The sequence below is a fragment of the Amblyomma americanum genome, chromosome 6, assembly GCF_052857255.1.
Source record: "Amblyomma americanum isolate KBUSLIRL-KWMA chromosome 6, ASM5285725v1, whole genome shotgun sequence".
In the NCBI taxonomy this organism is placed as follows: Eukaryota; Metazoa; Arthropoda; class Arachnida; order Ixodida; family Ixodidae; genus Amblyomma; species Amblyomma americanum.
In genome coordinates this window covers 16,734,578-16,751,601 of record NC_135502.1, presented here as the reverse complement: position 1 = coordinate 16,751,601, position 17,024 = coordinate 16,734,578, and the positions used below count along the sequence as shown (strand labels likewise).

Sequence of the window (17,024 nt, the reverse complement as noted above, 5' to 3'; positions counted from 1 at the left end):
CTGATATAGAAATATTGAAGGCAATGGTCCATTATTCTGATATGTATCAAAATCATTTTTCGTATATCTTTCCATCGCTCGCATTGAGCAGTTGCCATAGAACACCAATTGGGAATGTTTTTGACGATAGCAGTAAATTCAAGACTGCGGACGGGAGATTTGCGGATATATTGATTCGTATAGTGACATCTTACAATGTATGAAAACACTGCGCTCATTAACTCTATATCGTTCAAAAATGCTTTTGTCCAGAATTTTTGGGTATGATTATATACTGTGCTGTCCTAAATTATCTTCCATGCCTTTACTATAGCGTCCATGTTTCAACCTAATAGTTGAGCGCTGATGAGCAGAATGAAACTGCTGCCTCATTTGAGACCCCTTTTTAACTTGAGCGCTCTTTCGAAATGCACTCTCATTCTTCTGGTTAATTTTCCCTGAAGGTCATCGCCCGGATCTGCGGTCACTGCTTGGTTCTGGTAGGTTCTTTTGAACGTCCAAAGCCTCAACACCTGTCATGATATTATTTCCTTCCCACATTGTTGGAACTTTTTTTCATAATGCTTTTTAAGTGTACTCGTTTACTTATTCACATAAAAACGGGCTATCAGGAACTCAATCATGGCAAAGGAATACTGAGAACAAAGTCATCTAATTATTTTTACAAGTAAAAATTGTTTCTATAGGCTTTTCTGGTATATTGACCCATGTACGGCAGCAAAGATACGTTTATAGGAAAGATAAATTAATTAACAAAACTTGCCGCTCATCGATTCAAACTAGTAGCAGTGCTTACAGAAAAGGACAGGTTGCCGCAGTTTTTATGGGAATGGCAGTCCAGCGTAGCCTCTGGCATCTGCGCCAAAAATTGGGTGGTAATGGCGACCACTGTATTTCGCTTTTAAAAGGCTTGTTTGCGATCAGAGCGGTTACTTTGAGATTATAACTCCGTATCTTATCAATACAAGTCATCATAAATTATTCTGAGCATGCCTTTAATATTGCTCGTAAAGAAAACTGGCAGAGGAGGAGGCCAACCCCTATAACCCTGTAGTTATGACTCATCTCATGGCATGTGAAGTGTGAGAATTGCGGCATGTTACGCAGGACTCAATCTTTGTGCGAGTGGTTGCAGCCGTTCTCAGGCCACACAACAAAGCTGTGCCTGCCGCATCCTACTCGATGAATGGTGGAGGCAGGCAAGATTTTACAAGTGCTTTGTATTCAGAAGTCTTTTTCTGTCGGCTCTCTTTTTGCACGGAGTTAGCATGTACCATTTATGCATTGCATGTTCAAGTCCTAAGTAATGCGCTGCAATTCCTATCTGAAGGCAATACGATCGCTAAAATGGCGGTATACTAGGGAGGTCACAATTAGCTCTTGTAGCTAGTTCTTCCCAATTCAACCCTAGTAATAATAACTGTAGTGAGCTTGGAGGGAACGCTTCAAAATAGATTTGTCTCCCTGCCTGAGGATATTTCTGGCTGGTATTCTCTGACGTCTCTTGATGGTGTCTGTCGAGCGCTTCTCCCCAAAAACGGGCCTTTAATGAGCTAGAAAACACAAAAAAATGACATGTAGGTGTAACTTCCCGTGACTACCGATAATTTCGTGAAGTTTCATAAATAAATATAAAGAAACAAAGCTGAGCCACCACCCCGTACCAACGGGGACGTCCGTGTCATTCTTTTTTTCCACTCATTCATCAATGCACGCTTCCACGCGCGAGTAAAACGCTTAATAATAATAATAATTGGTTTTGGGGGGAAAGGAAATGGCGCAGTATGTGTCTCATATATCGTTGGACACCTGAACCGCGCTGTAAGGGAAGGGATAAAGGAGGAAGTGAAAGAAGAAAGGAAGAGAGAGGTGCCGTAGTGGAGGGCTCCGGAATAATTTCGACCACCTGGGGATCTTTAACGTGCACTGAAATCGCACAGCACACGGGCGCCTTAGCGTTTTTCCTCCATAAAAACGCAGCCGCCGCGTTTTTATGGAGGAAAAACGCTAAGGGTGGACACAAAATTTAGGGCGCGGATTCCAGAACCTACACTACACCATCATCCACATAAAAAAAGGTGTAAATCCGTCCTTTCGTAAGGACGTCACGATTTTTAATCGAATGGCGAGTAGATATTTAAAAGAAATTTCCTCGGAGTTAAATGTAGTTTCTCTGCTGCCCGACAAACATGATCACAACCAGAAAGAGACAGAGAATTAGTTCTTACTGAGAACAATAAGTGGATAGGGTTATCCTTGGTAGTCCTTTGAACAAGCAATGACAATGCTGGTAACGGCGCTGCGCAAGAATACAGCACGGTTTTCTCTAAAAGGTGGCTTAAATATAGCATTGAAAATCCTTTGTTCTCTCTCTTTCGCTTCAACAGAGCACCCCTCCCCCGTACCTCCAGTTTTCTTAGTCATAATAGGTAGTAAAATTAAACGCCTTTTGGTTTTCTTAGTCAGAATAGCAACTAAAATTAAACGCGTTTTTTTTTTTACATCCTGCACATTTGCGGCCAGAGATTCTGAGCTCCATAGGCTATCAAGTCGAGTTCGCTGTGTTCTGGACAGTTAGACCACCTTCTTTACATTTCGTCACGTATTAAAGGCAGTTCTTCGACTGACTAGAATGTTAGCTGCCAACTGGGGAGCAGATATTAACGTTCAAACAAAACCTGTTTGCAACTAGTCACTGGCATTCGGGTTCGTGCCGCCCTTGGGATCAGATTTAGAAATTTCCTTGTTCTTCTCCCCCATAGTTCGTTGCCCGGCAGTGGCCGCGTACAACGGTCTTGACTTTTTTGGCGCACGCGTAGCATACTCCAAGGGCAGGCAACTGCCGTGTTATCTATTAACATCAGAGATCCGATCATCTTTGAAACTAAAGGCTCCTTGAGCCACTCAAATGTTTGTGCACAGCAGATAGAAGATAGAGAGGTAGACGTCAAACCTTTTCCAAATGGCTGAACTTTCCTGATCAGGGGTGAATGCCTGAGAGCGTGGAAGGTCTTATTTTTAAACTCAAGAAGTCTTCCTCATAATTGCTCACACAAGCGTTTCTTTTTCTTAGTGAACAACGCTAGCGTTGCAGAGTAACGGAGCTGTTGTGTAAGCGGCGCTGGTGTCTTCGCATATCTAAAGTCCCTGATGAACTAAAAGTAACGCCAACCATTGAAGAATGCCACCCGCCTCCCTCCTTGCGCATTCACTCTATTGTCGACCCTCCGCATGGCCGAACTCTGTCAACCGTTTTCTAGCGCTCTTGTTTGTTTTGTGTGTTCCTCTTCCCCGGCGGTGCCAAAGAACGCGAGCGGCTCATGCAAGCCCTAATGCGATACAATGCGACACGCAGCCCGATCGCTCCGGTGGGCGTCTGCTATTTCGGCTGTTAAGGGGAGGCACGGTCGAAAAGAGAGAGAAGGAGCGGTGGCGCAGGATAAGAAGAGAGGGTATGGCGCTACTTTCTTTCATTGAGGGGCGTTGAGTACATCGTAACCTAATGTGTTCACTTGCTAGCCTACAAGAATGTGAGCGGCGGCTAATTCGGGCGCAGAGAATATGCCTCTCGGGTCACGTGATACACCCGCATTATGAGGTAGTAGCCGCTGCTATAGGGTAAAGGGAAAGGGGAAAGCAGCTATCGACGTCAATTCGCGTCCTAGAGGAAGCCAAATATCAGGATTTTTTTCTTCTTGTTTGTGTTGAACATCAAAGAAAAACGAACAAGGGATATGAACGCAAATAAGTTTAAAGGAAAGGGGAAAATGTGCTGAACCTAATTTTGTTACTTGTTAAAGGTCTTTCTCAGTACCAGGATGCTGTACCCAATAAAATATGTGAACACTGGACTTGTGGGACTGATTCCGGTTCGCCTTAATGACACGCAGCTGACAGGCATCATGCAGACATCGCCTGAGGGGAGTTCGAATTGACGTGTTGTGAAGAAACTGAGTTAACCAAATGTAATCTTAAGCCGCTTCATGTTTTCTTTTTATTCTATCCAGAATTTATAACAGTGAGCATGACGACTTGAAATTATCTGTCGTCTGAATTGAATTTAATTGAATGCCAAGTTGTAGCGCAAAAGCGCGGCCCGAACTTTGAAGGCAATATCGTTGTCCTGCAGGATATAAACTTTTCTTTCTCCTTGCTGTTTCATTTTTTGCCGATATTTCGGTGGGCTTTCTGTTTTCTTTTTGTTGATTTTAATTCATTTTCATATTTTCTGATTTTGTTGTACATATATTATTCCGCATACACATCTCCTTTCATCCAAGGCAGGCAAACTTCGTGCTCTTTCAGTTAACAGCTTCCAGCCTATGTCTTCCCTTCTTGCTGATTTGTTTTCTCTGTACATTTGCAGTCCTAAGAGTAAAAGTAATCCTTCTTTTGGAGAGCTTGTTTGCCCTGGTAATAAAACAGATTACCACCGGAAGATCTGTACGCATCTTCCGTGGTGGTCACCATCATCTGATCACCACATATGGTGGCAAGACGTTCCTCTCCAACTCCGGCACGTACTTAATAAGCCACTGTAATTATGCATTTTGCTTCCATTTTGTTATTCTTTCAGCCTGCGCACTTATGCTGCTGTGCACGTAATTAAACACTGTTCGCGTACCTCCTACAGCCTATTTTAATGATGCTGGTTCTGTCTGTGTTTTCTTTTTCATGCGTAATGCACTACTCGCCTATATTTTGCTTGTATACAATGTTTATGGGGTTTAAGGTTCTAAAGCGACCTGTACTGAACACACAAGCACGATTGCAAAATCAGCAATACCAGGTTTTGCCCACATTTTGAGCCTGTAGGCTCAAAATGTGGGCAGTAGGAAAGATGTAAAGGTTGACACATTGGAAAGGTTGACGCTTGCGAATATCTGTTAGCCTCCAAATATAGGTGAAGTTTGTGCATCTATTTTTCGTAGGCGTGAACTGCAACAAAGCTCAGGTCTGATTCCTCTATCACCTGTTCGCTCCTGCGAATGGCAGAAAGTGTGGCGGTTTTTATTTATGTGTACTCTGACACCAGCAGCATTATTCCATGCGGCTGAAAGGTTTTCATTTTTGTTCTCTTTACATATATTTTCTGCGAATTATGAATTATTATCGTTATCAATTATGGTTACCTTTGGAGCACACTTTTCTGAAACTTTTTGTTTGACAAGAAATCTACACCACTGGCAACTTAAAAACTCTTTGGTAAAAAAATATACAGCCGAAGAAAGGACCAATAGTGCGCAGAGCAAAATGAAAAAACGACTGGTGTTCATCGTTTCCGCAAAGAGAACTACGTTTTGTCTCCTCGATCATGTCTGTGCTTTCTCCGTTTCCTCGCAAACATAGAGACGGAAGGCCAAGTATCCGACATGTGCCTGTCTTTTGCTCTATGCACTTCATACATATTACAGGCAATTACAGGAAAGACAGAAGACTATGCCTCGCGTAGACGTCGCAGCAGCTGCCATATTCAAGGCCAGAATAGCGGAGAAAACACGCGCGTTTTTCCTATCCGGTTACCGCCACCTGCTCCGAACTTTACGATACACAATAATCGCGCCAGTGACGTGAAATTCCACTCGTCTATAAAATACAAATTGGGATGGCTGAAAGGCGACACATCACAAAGTCCGCAGCCCTTCTGACAACATCACACGCGGGCCGATTAAACTGCGGCATCGATATTCACAACATGGATACATAGTCGTGGATCTCTCGCAGGATAGGACTCAAGCTGCTTTACAGTCTCACTATTTAAAGTACCGAAAGTGTGAGAGCCGTGCCAGGAGTCACACTGTTGGCGCCTGCGGCTATTCTGGTCACACACAAAGCAAGCGTGGAGGTTTTTACGGCCACTATACGCCGGTTGGATTCTGCGTGTATTGTGACAGGTGTCACATGTATTACCACACGGTCTTTGTAGAAAACAAGAAGTACTCACCCAACTTTAGCGAACGAATAGAAAGCACTGACGACTTCTTCCATGAGTTTCTCTTCTTCGCTCGTGTAGTTCTTCATTCTCATCATGTCATGCGATTCGCCTTTCATAGCTTCGATCATGCGACTTGTGTCGTTCAGAAACGGCAGCGATCCAATAGCGTACATTATCTCATCGGAATGAGTGACTCCCATCCACTCTGGCCAGAAGCTGTAGGATGGCCGGTGTGCGAAGACAAAGCGGTAAGTATGTATTCCTTGCTCTGGAGTCACTTCGCTCATAAGCTGCACCGGACAGTCAAACACCGCGTCTCCGAGAAGCTCACTGAACAACGCGGACACCTGTTCATTCGTGTGTTCGGTGTCAGGCTCTCCGAAGTAGGCTTCTACTACCCGCCTTCCTTGCGAGATGGAAATACCGAGCATGGGTCCCAGGGCCACCGTTATACCAAGCCGGTAATCTGTCGACAGTATTTCCTTCAGCCCCGGAGAGGCGAACTGTATATTGTCGAGGAGCAAGGTTCCCTCGTTCAGGACATTTCCAAACACGATTTGCTTGACAAGAAGCTTTTTCCAGGTGTCTTCCAGGAATGGATCCTCAGGCATAAACTCGTCGCCGAACGCCGGCACAAACACCCGTTGCGTGGGATCTTGGTCTTCGAGAGTCCGGAAAATGAAGTCCGCATCCAGTCTTCTCAGGCAAGATAGAGCGTCGGGTAGTTGATCGTCCAGCGTTCTCTTAACGTCGTAACAGCCCAAGTCGCTGACGAGTTTTATGAACTTGCCTTCTCCTCTGTGCGACGACCCCAGAACCATTGAGAGCGGCGCACCACTCAGCATGACGGCCCTCTTGAAGAGGTCCCGGCTCTGCGGAGACACTGCATGCAGTCCCACGGAAACAGCCCCGGCACTCTGGCCCATGAGCGTCACTTCGTCCGGGTCGCCGCCGAAGTTGGCGATGTTCGCGCGAACCCACCTCAGAGCCAAGTTCTGATCCCAGAGGCCCATGTTTCCTGGCAGCTCAGGTCTGTCTAGCGAAAGGAAGCCCAGCACACTCACTCTGTAGTTGAAAGTCACGAACACCACATCGGACAAGGCGACAAAGTTCGCCGGGTCGTAGACGAACAGCGCCGAATCGCCCCACGTGAAGCCACCTCCGTGAATAAAGAATATGACGGGTCGCTTGCTGCTGCACTCGCCGGTGTGTAAGCAGGCCGACGATCGCTTCCACACGTTGACGTAGAGGCAGTCTTCGGACGCGCTGGAGAAGTAGTCGAGAGGCGCGCCTTCGACAAAGCGCAGCGTGGTCTGCCAGCAGGGAGACGGCATTTCCGTGGCCCTGTAGGTTTCGTTCCAGGGTTCAACGGGTCGCGGTCTCTGGAAACGCAGGTCCCCGATCGGGGCTGCGGCATAGGGTATTCCCAAAAAGGCGTCCACATCTCTCTCACCGAGCCTAATACGCTTTCCCAAGACGGGACCTGATATGGTCCGGACAATGGGATCCGTACTCTCGCCGTGTACGCCATGAAAGAAGATTACACAGACGGCGAGCGCCGTCGCGAAGGTCTGTGGTCGTCGTGAGTAGCGTGCCATGACAAACCGCCCGACGAGTGCCATTCCTTCTTTGCATGCGCTCTCAACTGCGTCTGAGAAAAGAGCGGTGTGGCGAGAGGCGCCGAACGAAGCAGCCACCCTGCGGCGTGAAAACCCGCTTCCGCGAATGCCGCTTAGTATGCAGACGGATGTTTTTATTTTACTTTCTCACGTACCCATTACCGCAGATAGGCTGCGCCAGTGTGACGCGGCTTGGCCAGTTTTTGTCGAAATGCCCCTTAAATACTTGACGCGAGATGAATCTATGTTTTTAGTTTTGCGTCCGGAATTGCATTTCCCGTGTCGTTAAAGAAGCATCGCAGGCATCGTGTTCCTTGTCAGCGTGTCTTCCGATACGCACTCACTGGCGCTTTTTTGAAAAGATGCCAAATCTTAAAACCAAAAAAAAAATAGAAAGAATGAGATCGCCAGCAGCAGATACCTTTCACCCTGTTGAACAGCCACAATTATCGCCCTGTCGCAGAGACCGCGTGTTTCCTCGTACGAAACGCTAAGCGCGAGGTCAGATTCAGTGCCAAGTTTTCAACGTCACTCGGTCTGCTGTGTGATGGTCACAAGTTTCCTCTATATTAATACCTCTGCCATACCTCAAGAAACGACCTGAAAATAATAATTAGGTCGCTCGCGTCACCGCTGTTATTATGGGCGCTGCAGGGAATGGGTGCTTGGATTATTCTGAACTCAACTAATGTAAAACCGAAATGCCATCTTCGCTGTTTCAATGCGTGCATTTGAAGTTCGTGCTCTGATTCTGAATAAGCTTGAATAACCAAGTTACTGACTGCTTCTAGAACTGTGATAACACTGCGGGCTCCTATACACGGTGTTCAAAATAAAGCTTTATAGATTTTCAAAAAAACAGACATAAGGAGGTGCGTGAAATCTTCCTCTGAAGGTAAATTATGCGTCCAAGGGTATACTAAGAGAGAAGTTAATTTCACTGTCAGGCACTTAGTTAACTAAAATTGATTGACGAACTTTTTTTGCGAAAACAGTAAGTGGTCATATTTACATTGGAAAGTGACAGGCAGTCGTATTCCTACGCTATCCCATTCAATAGCATTCTCCTAGCATGCCCGCAGCGCAAAACTCCCGTCGTGACGCGGCATTTCGTCTGCCAACAACGTAGAGGGATAGGTGAAGCTGAATACACTTTCTATTTTACTTTTGTGAAGAGAAAAAGAACAAACGCCTGACTTCAACACCTGCATCCTACAAGGGAGGTGTTTTGCGTCGACTGCCACAGCCTTACCTTGCAAAAATGGTCTAGAAACAGTCTATAGACGTCTTAACTACTTAATTGCCTTCCTAAAGATGTTTATTTTTGTCTATTCGTAGTTTATAGACTGTCTATAGAAAATAGTCTACTAAAATTGTATGGTCATGTATCTATAGATAGTCTACAGAGTGTCTATAAGATTTGTATTGCCCATAGACTGTTTTCTAGAGTTTGCCTATAGAGATTCTATAGACTTTATACACAGAAGTCTATGGAAAGTCTGTAAACCGTCTAAAGAAATTTTTGTGAGCGATTGCATGCATAATGATGAAATTCAGTCAAAATTTTAGGGGCAAACGCCTCGGAACACGCTTGCTCTAGACGAATACGCAAATGGGGTATGTGGCTTCCATATTTCCAATTTAAATATTCTCGCTATCCGCAGCGGCTAAAAATTTCATTAATACGTTTTAGTTAATTTGGTGCCTCGCGGCGACAATTATCAGCTAACTTTATTGTGTCCGGCTGGACACATAAATAATGTACATAGGTTGATTTCATGTGCCTAACGGCGCTTAATTTTAAGAAATCTCTGAAGCTTAATTTTGAACATCATGTGGAACATCCCAGATAACTCTACACGTGCCAGGGAGGAAAGTCTTTGGTTTTGAAACAAATCTACAGGCTCCGAAGGGACTGCATTAGAGCCCGTGACTCTAGACGTTACATAATCTTTGAATATGTGATTAACCTTCGCCCGATGGTAATTTGTAGAGCAAAGCATTATTTTATTCATGCCTGGGTCGATCGAGGAAAGTTGATCGGAATAGCCGGCAACGTTCATCAATGCTCTTGGCAGTGAACACACTTCTTGTCTGCCTACGCACGTGCCCTATGCAGAATAATCTGCATATCACGCCACTGCGCGCGCCACCGTAGCTGCCCTACAGCAGCTCTGATGTTGCACCCATCGCTCTGGAAGCACTAGGCAGTGGTTTGTTTCAGTGTGGTTTGACACTGTAATGCGCAGACATCGAAGAGATCGGGAAAAAATTAAGAAATTCCATCAGTTCTTCACAAATGTTCTGTTCATTGCAGTAAAGTAATAAACGTGGACAGTGATTAAGAAAAAATAATTAAATGATAATTAAGTTAACTAACATTGATCATTTCTAGATGTATAAGAGACATAAAGCTCCGCACCAATAAGCATGCGCATGAAATAATTAAGAGCAGAATTGGAAACTTCTCCATCGTCTGACAACACCGCATTACGACCACAGGCATTCTAAGCTATTCTGAGTTTGCTCTCGCATGAATTAATAATGCAGCATGCCCCCTCCATTCCCCGCACTTTACTTTTTGACCTTGTTTTAATAAATATTTTGTAAAAGACCGCTTTTCCTAGCATGTTGTCAGTTTATGTAGTTCTAGGAAGAAAATTGAAAATTATTCGAAGATTTGCACTTCGTGTCAAAGCAGATACGCCGTGCATTACCGGGTTAAGGTGCCTTCAGAGATGAGGCTTTTATGAAAGCACCCTTATGAGGCTTGGCAACCTTTTTCAGTCTCAGGTTAAGCTGTTTGGGGAATGTCTCAGGAGTACTGTAGGGTCTGTTATCATTTTATTTAATTCAAACTATGAGCTTGAAACGGCGTCCGCTAAAAGACAGAGAAAGGCGGGTTAACAAAGTACGGGAGAGAAGTCGGCAGGAGTTGTGGTTTGAATCCTGATACTCGTCACTGTGTGGAGGAGACGGAAGAAGCATGGATGTCATAAATTACGGTGTGGACAAACGAGAGGTCGTGGGATGTCAGCGGTGAGTCGTCACCTGTGCTGCGTAAAAGCATGCACACACGCTCAGGCAGAGGTCTCTCTAAGTCGATAAGGGTGCTTGCAAAGTTCTTTCATACACTTTCGCATACACGTTTCGGTTTCTATAGTATACTTCTTAATAATGAAAAATTCACTCCTGCTGTTATTCTAGCCAGGATGCTTGCTTAACGCTTGCGTTGGTAGACTTCATGCCGAACGGGTTTCCTAGAACTGGTCTTTACATATATTTTCTTCCGCTTTTCTGGCCCATCAAAGTCGATCAATTTTATTCACCTTTCACGTAAGTCCAACATCATTTTCTTTTTCTTTTTTTTTTTGCGCTCGCGCGAGTGCGCAACCAAAGCATGCTGCCCGCATCGGTAATTGCGAACTATGGTGAAATACTGTTTCTGTAGTAATAGCAGTAGTAGCAGTAGTAGCAGTGGTTTATTATTACATAAATAAAAAAAGGAAGAGAAATATGTTGCTGACGCCGGCGACTGCTGTATAATATCTTAAGCACTCGAGCTACGGGCGGCACATGAAGAGACAGAGGGCAAGGAGAAGTACTGAGCGGAGCGATAGCGAAAAAAGACACAGAAGAGCTGCTTACTTTGCACACGCGCTGTCGTGTTTTTTTTTCCTCGCTGTCCCCAAGAATTGTGTTACGCAAAATTTTATACTACTCGTGAATTTAGTGTCGCTGCCAAACGCTCATTGCAAAGCAAAGCGACTCTTCTAAAAAAAAGGCAATACGTCTTCGCCCACAGGCGCATTTTCGCTTTCTTGGCTCCTCCTTTATCTATTTGCACAGAAAGAATAAATGCGTTTTTGTATTATGCAGATTGTGGTTCTGAAAAAGTTTTTTGTTCATTAGTGCGTACATTTATGGTGTCTATGGTCTCTTCGCAATTACTCCTGTTTCTTGCCTTTCTGGAGTTGTAGTCATAGTTATCCACCGTGTCTTTCTCGTGGATTAAGGGATGGATAAACTTCCAACATCCCGTATTGCTAGGCGCATTGTCGTTAAAAGGAAGATGTGGTAACGCTTATTCTACTACGAGTGGGACGATGCAGTTTGTCAGGCACACACCTTTCAGTTTTCCTTGGCGCCAGCATGTGCAAGTTGCCATGCAAGTTGATGCAAGTTGCCATGCAATATCAGGCCAGAGACATCGCGTGAACGGAAGCTGGCTGACGAGTAAGAGTAAGAAGCTCGCTGACGAGAGTAAGACACTCAGCGATGGCCATTCCTACATTCTATTTGCATGGCTTCCACCATTGGGGGCTTTGAGGGCATAGCAGATAAAAAATGTCACCAGTGCTGCGGAATCACTATAGTGCCTATAATGTTAAGTCATTTCATATTTAAATTTTAAAAAAATCTGAAAACCTGTCTTCGTTTAAGCGCAGACTAAAAGAAAAACACTTTTAGGCTACGTTTCAATTTGACTCGCTAAAGTAAAATGGAAAGTTGAGGTAATTGGTTCGTCATGCTTGTAGAAAACAGCGAAGAAAACACATACAGGTAAGTAGACGGAGGTAGCTGGCACGTAAATTTTGTGCAAAACAGCGCACAAAAAGCACACACAGGCAAGTAGAAGGGACACCTCTTGTCCAGTCTTTTTGCTTGTCCTTGTCTTTCACGCTGTTTTCTACAAATTACCTCGCTTTGTGCGTGAGAAGGACACCGCACGACGCAAAGGATGGAGTACAAGTAAAATCAATTACTGCTCCCAGGGGAAGAAAACTAGCAAGGCACTTAACAAAGACAGTAGATCTTAGCTGACTTGAAAGAATTTGCTTTGAGATAGTCGCAAGTGAGAGAGTGCTGTAAATGACATGGAGCAGCTTTCGCTTGTTGGCCGAACTTTCAGATCGCGAACGTTCCTATGCGCAAAGCACAATATAATGGAATTGAGGTGAGTTAACTGGACGCCGGATAAAATGTTTTATTGGGCGACTTAGGCCATCCCGAGAAAATCACTTTCGCTAGCCTATAGCTTTAGCCCTCAGCGCTTCCACGCTATCGACGCTAAGAGGAATAACTTAATTTGGGAAAAAACTGCGCTTAAATGTTGCTCTTCGTGCCAGTCTAGAAATATACGGAATAATGATACGACAGAAACGGTTGCGCTGTATTGTAATGAATGCACATGCCGCATTTAGATCCCGAGTACAGTTGTTATGACCAATGAATTTAAGGAAAACATCCAATGTGGCCATATTTCTTTGGTGAAAAAGCACTACTTCACGAGGCCTAACCAGCTCACCAAGTTTGTCCTAAGCTTGACCTTGAGAGTGACCTTACCAAAACCATAAAAATAAAATAGAATAAAAAAATGCCGCGCCTGGGATTCGAACCCGCGGCGGCACAAACAGATCAACGTCACTGGCCACTGCACGAGTGCACTATGCTTTTTTTTAAACATTCTATTCAATGTAGTGAAGCAATCTTCTATGTACATGAACTATGTACAAACCATGAATAAAACAATCGTAAATCAACCCAAAGCATACTGCGACTCACCTAAAACCAATCACGAGAAAAGACGCGACACAGGACGCATCACTACTACATCATAATACGACACACCTAAGCGACGAAGCACTAGAAAAAGGGCAATGAAGAGCACAGCACTAGAAGTGGTTGCCACTCTGGTTGAAGTTCAGTCTGGGCATACAATTACTTTCGATTAACAATCATTCTGCTGAAGTGTTCTTTTGTAGAAACAACAGATTCACAATGTCGGTCCATCACGCGCGTTTGCCAGAGGCTGTGTAGTCCAATCAGAAAGAAAATGTCTAAAGGTTCGCCAACAAATGACAGTGCAGTGAGATACCGCACTTAATGTGATGTAAAATTAAGCCTTCTTTTTTATGTCCGTTTCAAAATATCACAAAAAGTGTATTGCATCCTTGCAATCGATGAAACATGCTGTATCGCTTTTGGAGCATCACAATAGCGGCAATTTAACGTGGACACAAAAATTCCCTTTTTTTCTAACCATGGTTTAGGACAATGTCTTGCTATGTAGCTTATTGAAAAATGTCTTGGTACACAGCGAGAGGGGCATTCTAGGTCCTCTTTTGAGTACGTCATGTCTCGGTAAACCAATACATAGAACGATACATGGGTGGACGGAAGAGCATACAAATTAAATCCTCATACAGCCGTTCCCTCGACACTGAAAAGAGGAACTGTGGGCAGAAACGACCAAGCAGAAAACTAACAGCCAAATACACCTCATGATGAAGCTTCACAAAAACGGGCAAACAATGAGTTTCGGTAAAACGTGAACTAAATTGACTTGCAAGAATGCACGCAATATTGGGTGTGTAGCGTCACGTAAAATCATGAAACACGAAACTATCTGCCGGGCATACAGGTTGACTAGCACTTACAGCCCAGAAAATGTTATCATGCCTCAAAGATTCAAAATATAAATCCTGCACAAAAACGACGAAAATCCTGTAAAAACGCTGGATATAGAGTCTTGAACAATAAATAATTTGTAGCAAGTAATGAATTTTAGTGGCGAGAAACAGATTACATGCCGTCTCTCTGAGAAAAATCGAGAGATCATGGGGGACCAAAGTCTGAGCACAGCGCCGATCACGCCTATCGCGTCACGTGTTAAACTGCAGCATACTCTCGCGCTGTGCTTTGCACATCGTCGTCTTCTTCAACTAATACTACTACCGAACTAATATCGTTGCCAGATGGGCCGACGGCCGATCAAAGCAAAACCTTTAGTCAAACAGGCTAAGCGCATGCTTTATCACGTCTACTCGGTCTAACTACGATAAAGCCCTACCACTTTTTTCCTCCAACAGCGAAGCTTCAGTGAAAGCTGTATGCTTTTCCTTTGTAGGCGAAGCGGTGCTCTCAACTAGGTACTGATGAATAATTACTGACTTCACCTGTTCTGCCTGGGTGAAGGAACAGGTACTTTCGGGAACGAAAGTCCACAGAACGTCCGAAAGGCACCTAGTTGTATTGCTGCCATTTCTTCCAATGATGTTCTGCTCTGCTTTCACTATCAGCTGTAGCAGCATGTGAGTCCAAATTAATGTTGTCATTCTTGATCAAGTCTCGGTTCACCGGCTCATAGCAAAACTATCAGCGTTCCTCACACACACGCATCCTAGAGACTTTTATCCTCTATGTGCGGTAGAAAAATCTGGGAAGCATTTTTCATCCGGTCATCTCGCAAATGCTTGAGCACGACTTCACTAACACGTTAAGAAACGGAAATGGAACTCAGCCGTTCACCACGTAACATTTTGAAGACAAAGAGGCCATAAAAAGCGTGAACTGGACATTTATATACACAAAGCACCCTCTTGAAAATAAAATGAACAATTTGCTCTTTGTCCAAGCTCTCGGTGTTACCCGCGTCGTCTTTATAGAAGAAAAAAAAACAGAAAAAATGCAGGAGGAGGCAGCCTCTCGGTGCTTTCATCAGCGTCCATATGGGGTGCTGAAGTCTTGGGACTGCTTACTCGTCCTCACAAAGCAGTATTTATTATTCTACCCCCACTGTGGCTCAGCATTGATCCCGCTCAGCAGCAGAGCGCAAATTTGCATTTTTTTTTGTAATTTTGATCAAAAACTGTTGCAGAGCACGTTAACCCAAGGCGTTGGCAATTAATCTGGAGCTTCTATTACAGCGTTCTACACAGCAGAGGTTATATATAACTGAGGCATCTTTTTATTGTAAATTATTAACTGTCGTTCACAAGCAAGTCTTTTTACCTTAAGGCAATAGCGTTTTAGGGTTTGAAAAACATCTTTTGATTAAGACAAACTTATGGCTCCGCCATGGACTGAGAAATTTTGGTTCATTTCAAAAGCACGAAAGGTCGAAACAATGCAAATTCCGCCGCTGCGGAACGCACAGTAGCCCACTGTGCAGGTGTGGGTCCAAAAAAGTAAATTCTTAGTGTTTTAGGTATACCATCCATTACCCGTTTAAGTCACACGCGAATTATACACGTACTGACATTATCATAAAGTCATTATTTTGTGCCTCCGTTTCGACAGGTACTGCAAGTTTTTTCGAGCATCCACAATTTCTTCCACAGTTCAAAAAAATGTAACCGCTTTCTGTACTTTACGATACAATCAACAAAATAATTGAATAAAGTGATGCTAAAACGAAAAGAAAAAAACCCTTGTCTAAAAACATTGCACGTCCTTGTTGTTTGGGTTCTTCCCGTTTAGTTGATTTCTTCTGCAATAGACTCTTTCCTTGTTCATGATTACAAGCACAGTGCCCCTCTTCCGGGCACATGCTCTTTTTCTATCTTTTTATTCGCGCTGTAGTTTTTTGCCATTTGCAACCACTTTCAAAACTTCCAAAAATCATTCAGTGCTTTCTGTATGCTGCCCTGTTCAAACTAGGACTAGAGCAGCAAAACCATAGTATCAAATAGTGGTTAAGCAGGAGCCAAGGTGGGGCACCAGATTCCTGAAATGAATGCGCTATGCCGCTAAGTGAATTATGAAGCGTGTCGTGTCGTCACGCTACTTAGGGAGTTAACATGGCGCACCCTTTGGCCACATGTAGCGGTGGAGAAGACGATGCACAGTTGCCGCGTGCGCAGAAATGTCGTAAACCAATGCCAGAAATATTTCGAGGTAGGTTCCTCATGGCCTTGTCTCTGGGTAATGTGTGATGCATATTCCCATTTTCTTTTCCTTCTGTTTGGCCTAGAGCTCGCTCCTTCCAGGAAAACGGTCGTGCTGACATCTGAAGGTGCCGCTCTTAGCCTTGAGTTCACATTCTCCAGGAAGAAAAAGGAAACTGCAAGAGATCCTTTCCGCCCCAGCAGTCAAGCGACAAGCGTTTTCAGCGGCCATATGCTTGGATTGTTTTCTTCTGTGACATGCGCTTGAACCCTCACGTGGAGTGCTTTTTATTCAGCGGTCACGTGTTTCTAGCAGTTCATTTAGAGCCTTTATGCCCTGTGGCAATAAACATTGCATAAAAAATTTAGAGCCTGCAAATCTTGGCTAAAAGACGAAAGTATTAGTGCAATTATGGAATGCGATTCGAAAAAACGGTAAAAAGTAGAGAAACTAGTGAGCAGTAAGTAATTAAAAAGGTTCGCTATCGCAGGCTTTCAAGCAGATATTTTTGCTAGGGTTGAGACTACCTTTTGTTGTTCTTGTTGGCCTCATAAAAATCGCGAATGCCCACGTGGAGGACTGGGCGGTGACTACACATGGGCGGTGACTGCAAGTTTTGTAGACTGCATATGGCAAAATGATATGATATCAGAAATTTGAGCAACTCAGCTTCAGTTTTGAGAGGTAAAGAATTAAAGATTTCATGACTTAAAAAAAATATGAGAGTTAAAGAACAAAAGCAAACAAAAGCAGAAATAGGAAAGGCAAAAAAAAGAGCACACCGAAATTAATCAATAAAA

At 44.0% G+C, this 17,024-nt stretch overlaps 1 protein-coding gene across 1 annotated transcript; it reads right to left on the bottom strand.

Moving 5' to 3' along the window:
- Positions 1-5,940: 5,940 nt before the first annotated feature.
- LOC144094478 (acetylcholinesterase-like) lies at positions 5,941-7,557 on the bottom strand. The gene has a single exon (XM_077628405.1). It carries the CDS (start codon positions 7,555-7,557, stop codon positions 5,941-5,943), a length of 1,617 nt encoding a protein of 538 aa, XP_077484531.1.
- Between the last annotated feature and the right edge of the window lie 9,467 nt (positions 7,558-17,024).